This window comes from Acartia tonsa, chromosome 4 (genome assembly GCF_053477335.1).
Source record: "Acartia tonsa isolate MP-2025a chromosome 4, ASM5347733v1, whole genome shotgun sequence".
Classification (NCBI taxonomy): Eukaryota; Metazoa; Arthropoda; class Copepoda; order Calanoida; family Acartiidae; genus Acartia; species Acartia tonsa.
The window spans coordinates 46,762,182-46,769,814 of record NC_137263.1 but is presented as its reverse complement, the minus strand read 5'-3'; the positions used below and the strand labels follow the sequence as shown (position 1 = coordinate 46,769,814).

The 7,633-nt window shown below is 34.5% G+C and overlaps 1 protein-coding gene across 1 annotated transcript; it reads left to right on the top strand.

The window, feature by feature from the left end:
- The first annotated feature begins 71 nt into the window (after positions 1 to 71).
- On the top strand, positions 72 to 7,241 carry LOC145317462 (uncharacterized). Its single transcript, XM_080158556.1, has 7 exons — positions 72 to 213; positions 1,002 to 1,097; positions 1,444 to 1,512; positions 1,871 to 1,926; positions 2,477 to 2,606; positions 3,221 to 3,647; positions 6,905 to 7,241. Exons 1-6 carry the CDS (start codon positions 178 to 180, stop codon positions 3,293 to 3,295), a joined length of 462 nt encoding a protein of 153 aa, XP_080014682.1. The 5' UTR covers positions 72 to 177; the 3' UTR covers positions 3,296 to 3,647; positions 6,905 to 7,241.
- The last annotated feature ends 392 nt before the right edge of the window (positions 7,242 to 7,633 follow it).

Sequence of the window (7,633 nt, the reverse complement as noted above, 5' to 3'; positions counted from 1 at the left end):
GACTAGTGTAATTAACAGTCCAATGTCCCCTCCCTCCCTGATATTTGGTCAAGTGGAAAGGTTGAAGTAATTGTTTGCTACATTCTTGTGTTGCTTTCATTTCATTTTTGTATCAGTTTTATTTCAGGTTTGTGTGTCATACAGTTTGGTTCTACACGAACACTGACAAATTTAAATATGGCAAAATTATTGGCAATACCAGCGGTTAGACAGGTAATATCTATCCATATTATTCATAAATCTAAAGGGTTAAGACAATAGCCGATTAATTGATGTACAGTACATCCTAGGGATAATACAAAAAATTACAACTTCTGTAGATTACAGTTAGGGGTTGAAACGTTTGGACACTCAACTTAATAAACCAAACATCAAAATTCAATAAAAGTCCCCAAAGGGGATAAGCCAACAAATAAGAAAACGTTATTATAAAACTTATTATGGAGACTAGTGTAAAAAAAAACAGCCCAATGTCCCCTCCCTCCCTGATATTACAGCATTTTGTTCGAGCTCGACAAGATTTTAAACATAAACAAAGCATGTAAAAGATGTGACTATAACAAGCTGTTGTCTGTACGTACAGACAAAACCTAGATATAGAATAGCTGATCACACACCCCTACACCCCTCTCGATTTTGAGTTAAGGGCGGTGTAAAAAATTTCCGGTGCACTTTGCGCATTCTCTAGAAAAACTCTGTACATTGCCCTGTTTTAAAAACAGATTTAAATAGAAATATAGACTAAACTTGGTGTTTAACTTACATTAGAGTAAAACAATGGAAGGGGTTATATACCTGTATGTTCCTACCCCGAAGACCCTGTGCCGACTTTCAATTGGTCCCTTAAAAATCAACCAATAGCGTCGGAACTATTAACACAGTCAAGTCGCTGCAAAAGAGCAGAAAAACAATTTCCTAGCAGACGAAAAAGGTCCCCAACAGGGGAATCCAGGTAATTGTCTGGTTATACATCTTAATTTATATTTGAAATGAATTTACAGATATTGTCGAAACTTGCTCTGGGAGAAGGTGAGGAGGCAGAAGTGATTGAGAAAATTGAAAATTCTTGCATCAAATTTGATCATGACAAGAAAGGGGTAAATAACAAAATTTTTTACTATAATGGAATCTTTTTATAGTGCCTATAAAAATGACGTCATACTGGCCTACCATTGGTCAATTAAAGCTTTAGAGCAAGTTAGGTTAGGTTATATTGAGTACTGATAGGAGTTATGCAAAGGAAAATTATGTAGTCTCCCCTCCCCTTCTTATCTAAATTATTTTTAAAATGAGAGCGGGGGTGAATAGTTTAATTTTATTATTTTCCGTTCTCAACTAGACAATGAAAATGAGAATCAAAAGAAACTTAAATTTATTTTGTCTTCATGACCAAGAGTAAAAAACAATTTATTTTTAATAGAAAATATTTTTGTTGTTGTTTAGGTTTTATCACCGGACGAGTATTTCAATGTTCTGAAACTTCAAAATGGAATTGAATGCACTAAAGACGAGGTTTTTATTTATGAAACTTTTTTATATTTTAGGTCAGTCCGTCCGTCAGTAACTAATAGCTTATATCGCTGATTCATGTCTAACATGATGTGTACGAGTGGTGGAACACGACGACCGTACGATACTCAGTTTAACTGTAGACAAGCTTCGAAATTCCCAATAACAAAGAGGTTCTATTTTATTACAAGTTTACAAGTTTATTCATACAAAAACACAACAATATTGAATTCAATATATACAGAATTAGGATGGGTTAAATAGGATGATAATAGATTCCTTCCCTTTATATATTTTGGCTTTGTCACGAAAGAGACTATACCATATTTTTGTTTTAATCTGCTTATAAGTAATTTTTCAGGTAAAAACAGTTTGTGGTCCATTGCCATGTAATAGAGATGGTAAGATCAAAATAAGGTAAAAAACATTTATATTATTTATTTAAGGCTTTGCTTATTGTGGCTTGGGCAGAGTAAGGATAAGAAAAAAAATTGGGGTGTAAATGAGGGTTGTCAATATTTATTCTTCACAACAAAGACGCGCTGCTTCCTAAAAGTTCCGCGGCTAGATAGGGCTAAAACATAAACTTTTCTAAAACCACGTAGTTATGAGCGGCTAAGGTTTCTACAAAGTCGAGTTGCTGAGATTTGACTGCATCTACGGTTGCTTAGGCTAAGTAATCCTCAGGGTTACTGTAGAGTGTGGATGATCAATTAAAAATTGGTAGCTGTGAGAGTGTGCTTAGGTTTGGTGTGGCTTAGGTTCTTTGAGTATTAGAGTGGCACATTGGTTCTCTAGACTCTAAGCCGTGCGATTGATACTGAGGCTAATGGGTTGGCTTATGCATGCCGTGCGGCTGACGTTGAGGCTTCTGTACGCAGCGTAGCTGAATGCAGCCTGAGGCTGACGAACACTGTCGATAAATTACCGACATTTTAAAAGTATTGTATATAATGTATGCTTTCAGAGATTTCCTGTACCTGGATATTCACAGTGAGTGCGCTTTTGTCGCCATGGATAGAAACAAGGACGGGTACATCACCAAGGGGGAACTCAAGCTGGCTAAGAAAAAGATGACAATGAAGGAGGTTGATCAGGTGGGTTTGATTTATTTAGTTTGAATGCAGTAGGGGCTGTGTTCTATCATCAAGAGGCCTCATGTTTTCATAGAATAGACAAATGTTTAAAAGGTTCATTTCACGTTTATGCCAATAATGTAAAAAGACTGTGATAATTTATGATTATGATGATTTAGAGAACATAAGTATCACAATAAAATTAAGACAGGGGACATCATATTTAGTGCGAAAACTTCTTATCCTTCTTAATATTAAAGTTTTGAAGTGTCCAGATTTATCAAAATGAGAACAAGAATGATACCATCCATTAGTAGCGAAGTACAAGATTAAAATCATGGATGAAAATACGCAAATGTTCATATTGTTCAAGAATAGATTTACAAAAATCACATAACCACTTACGTTTTTTATTGTAGCATGACTGAAAAATCGACAGACCAAGTACATAATATAATAGAAGCTCAAATTGGCATAGGGAATCTTCACACAAAAAAGATTGACCATCTTCTTTTCATAGCAGATGAGAAAAATCACATTTCCTTCAAAGCGGTAAGGACTGACGGACGGATTAACAGATAACAAGATTTCCCTACTAAAAATGAAGTATACATGACAGAAAATTTTCTATTTAGGTGATAAAAGATTATGATCTGGACAAAGATGGAAAACTAAATTATGATGAGTATCTCAAATCAAAAGAAAATTAAAAAAGGCAATAATATTCTTTTATCTTTCTTTAAATTTTACCTATTGTGCTTTTTGCTCTAATATTTCAAGTAAAAACTTAAAAATTAATAAAGATATATTATTATTGCACAAAAACACAATTTATAATCCTTCAATTCATTAGTTTCATTTGAAGCTAAACATTTAATACACGATATGTCATATATGATTGCACTTTTCTTTTTCTGTTGAATATTTTTGGAATCTAAATATATTTACTCTAAAAACACCAAATAAATTTTACCTCGTTGGCTTTAAAAATATCTCTACCAAGGACGATTACCTCCAAAAGTAACGTTTACAGGGCATTTTTCAACTTTTAGTGAAAGTTCAGTTCAGTTCAGTCGCGTCTCTCTTTTGGACTGTGGAGTCCAGAGAATACGGCCACCCTGCTCCTCCATGAATTCCTTTTTTTGGCAAGTGCTTCAGCTTCTCCCCATGTTAATTTCAAATTAAAGAGGTCCTTTTCAGTGCTCCGCCTCCAGGTCATTTTTGGTTGTCCCCGTTTACGTTTACCAGTGGTGGGGTTCCATTTTAAGCAGTTTTTTGGAAACCTATTTTGTTCCATTCTGAGCACATGTCCTAGCCATCTTAGTCTTTTAAATTTCACTTCTGCTTCAATACTATTGCACTTGGTCTTAGCATACAGCTCAATGTTTGATATTTTGTTTGGCCAGAATATTTTGCAAATTCTTCTTAGGCAGCTATTGTGAAATGCATTAAGTTGATTTGTTTCAGTTTTCACAGTTCTCCAGCATTCAGCTCCATAAAGAAGAACTGATTTTACATTACTGTTGTAAAGTCTGATTTTTGTTTTCAGAGCAAGTTTCTTTGAATTCCAAACGTTGTGTAGACTGTTGAAAGCAACCCTAGCCTTATCAATCCTGGTTTTAATATCAGCTTTTGAGCCATTTTCACTGCTGATAACACTCCCCAAATAGGTGAATTTGTTGCTTTGTTTCAATTGTTCACCATTTATTGTTATAGTTTGATCAGGGTTTGTAGGTATATTCATAATTTCAGTCTTCTTGACATTAACAAAGAGCCCGACTTGTCCTGCGTATTTGACTAGTCTATCTGTCTTAGCTTGTAGATGTTTAATTGTTTCTGAAATCAGTGCCAGATCATCAGCAAAGTCCAGATCTTCTAGGTGTCCTAGTACGCCCAGCTGGAGACCACGTTTTTTGTCCTCTGTGGTTTTCTTCATCACCCAGTCAATGACCAATATAAATAGAATAGGTGATAAAATGCATCCCTGTCTAACTCCAGTGCTTATTTTAAAGAAATCAGATGTCTTATTGTTTCCAACTGAAACACAGGCTTGGAAGTTGTCATAAAATTTAGTTATCATAATTATCATCTTTTCAGGTATACCATAACTTCTTAGTATTTTCCAGAGTGTTTGTCTGTGTATGGAGTCAAAGGCCTTAGAGAAATCAACAAAATTTACATGGAGTGGCTTGTTAAATTCAACACATTGTTCAATAACTGTCCTAAGGGTGAAAATTTGGTCAACACAGCCTCTTCCAACACGGAACCCAGCTTGTTCTTCTCTTAGTTTATTGTCAATTTTCTCATCAATTCTGTTTAAAATAACTTTACATAGGACCTTGCTTGGGATAGAAAGCAGCACAATTCCTCTCCAATTATCACAATTGTTCAAATCTCCCTTCTTAGGTAGTTTTATGATTATACCTTTAGACCAGTCAGTTGGTATCTTTTCTTGTCTCCAAATTTTATCAAAGAGATCAGTCAGAGTCCTAGCAGAAAGATCTATGTCTGCCTTAAGCATTTCAGCAGTTATCAAGTCAGGTCCAGGTGCTTTGTCGTTCTTTAGACTATGTATAGCAGCTTTAACTTCTTGAATAGTTGGTGGTCTTGTGTCTATGTCTATTTCATGTCCTGGTTCTGGTTCAGCAGTAATTTCAGGTTCAGGTCTGTTCAACACTTCTTCAAAATGCGATTTCCACCTTTCAGCAACTTCTTTTTCTGTAGTGAGTAATTTACCATCTTTAGCCTTGATAGTTTCACCACTCTTTTTGTTATATTTGCCACTTAATTGCTTGGTTATGTTGTATACTGTTTTCATGTTACCGAAGTCAGCTGCTCTCTGGGCCTTTTCAGCCAGATTGTCAATGTAATCTCTCTTGTCTTTCCTTGTGCGCTTTTTGACTTCTTTGTCTTTAGCAGTATATTCAGCTCTTAAATTGCCCATGTCAGCCAAATGTTGAGCATTATGAATTTTGTTTTTAAGATTCTTTCTCTCTTCTATTTTGTTCCATGTTTCTTCAGAGATCCAGTCCTTTTTCTCTGGTTTCTTGTGTCCTAGGATTTCCTTAGCAGTAGATTGAAAGTTTTCTTTAATTGAAGTCCATGTGATCTCAGTCTCGTCATTTAGGTCCTCTAAGACTTGAAATCTATTTCTGAGTTTTAAGACAAATTCATTCTTTATCACTGGGTCCTTTAATCTTGAAGAATCATATTGTCTGCCAATCTCACTCTTTATATCATGGCCAGTACGCTTCAGCTTTAATTTAATCTTACTGACAACTAGTTCATGGTCACTGAATATGTCGGCTCCTCTATAGCTCCTACAGTCTTGCATTGATTTGACCCATTTTCTATTGATCATAATATGGTCAATCATGTTTCTTGTTTGTCCATCAGGTGTTGTCCAGGTATATTTGTGAATGTTTTTGTGTTGGAATAATGTACCTCCTACGACCATATCATTATTTAAACAGAATTCAAGTAAAAGTTCTCCATTTTCATTTCTTGTACCTATGCCAAAGTGTCCCATTGCATTTTCCACTCCAGTCCTGTCAGTTCCTACTTTAGCATTCATATCTCCAAGAACTAGACACATGTCATGTTTGGGTACTGAGTTTCTGATTGATTGCAGTTGATCATAAAACTCTTGTTTTACTTCTTCACTTTTGTCATTTGTTGGGGCATAGCATTGGATAAGGGTCAACTTGCAGTGCCTTGATTGGAATCTAGCCTTAATTATTCTGTCTGATATAGGTTTCCAGTCTATTAGTGAATTGACATGTCGTTTTTGGATAATTATAGCAACCCCATACATATGTTGACTTTCATGACCAGAATAAAGTATTAGGTGGCCATCTTTGGTTGTGGTTTGTCCTTGTCCTGTCCATCTACATTCTGCAATTCCAAGTATTCCGATATTGTAACTTGTCATTTCTTTAACTACTTGGGCTGTTTTAGTTGACTCATACATTGTTCTAACATTCCAGGTTCCTATCTTACAGCTTTGCTTAGAACTTATTGGTCCTGTCATCAAGTTGATAGCTTCCTTTCGGGTTTCACCATCATCTTTCATATTCTCAGTAAACTGAGCATCAGTTCCAACAGTTCTTGTTTCATGCACACCTCTGGCTGTGTTAAAGCCATAAGTGTTTGAGGTTTTGTGGGTGGTTTCGCTAACTGTGATGATTTTTACAGGTAGGATAGTTAGTCCTACGCAAACCTTTCATATCCCTGGAAGGAAGGGTGACTGGTAAGGGGAGGGACGTCAATATCCCCCAGTACTTCAAGAAGTACCTCCTGCCCTGTTTAGTGAAAGTTAGGGAGGAGGAAATCGATACAAAATTTCCCATTGTAACGCACTGGAGTTATATCAAAAGCCTAAAAAAGTGCAAGTAAAAAAAATATTAAAACAAAATAAATCGATTAGACAATTATCAAAACCCAGTCATTGTATTCGTCTATGATCTATGAACAACAAAAATATCTAGAAAATAATTTGTAAGAAGGGCTGACATAGCTCAAAACTTATTTTTGCACTTTTGCTTATTTGCAAAATTTTTATCATTATTTTCTGTGAAAAAAAATTTTTGTTTGTCATTCTTTATTTGTAATATTTACAATTATTGTAGCTATTGTGTTTAAATAAATATTTACTATATCATGATTATTTCTATATCATTTAATGCTACATAATTAAATTCTTCTTTATAAAAAGCTAATGCTAAATTTTATCAACATATACGTTAAAATAATAATAATAAAACCTTATACCAACTATGTCTGCTAACTTAGACCCAGGTAAATAAATAAAACCGGTTCCGTAAGAAATGACTGTATATTCCCTACCTAGGTCGTAGATGGACGTTTTCGTTTTAAAAATTGTATACAAAATGAAATAAATATTAGTTTTGAAATAAAATTGTAAAAAAGAAATATAATTTACAAAAACATAAAAATCATTTAATTTTTTCAATATTTATCTTATAGTATAAATAATAATTCTGTTTTTAAATTTTTAAAATGAATCTGGCCGCTTCGCTTACATCTAC

What these genes read in the sequence shown, in the direction of transcription:
- LOC145317462 (XM_080158556.1), top strand. Translation starts at nt 178, where the DNA reads ATGGCAAAATTATTGGCAATACCAGCGGTTAGACAG. An exon ending in TTGATCATGACAAGAAAGGG is followed by an intron (nt 1,098 to 1,443) that starts GTAAATAACAAA and finishes GTTGTTGTTTAG; the next exon opens with GTTTTATCACCGGACGAGTA. An exon ending in GATGGTAAGATCAAAATAAG is followed by an intron (nt 1,927 to 2,476) that starts GTAAAAAACATT and finishes GTATGCTTTCAG; the next exon opens with AGATTTCCTGTACCTGGATA.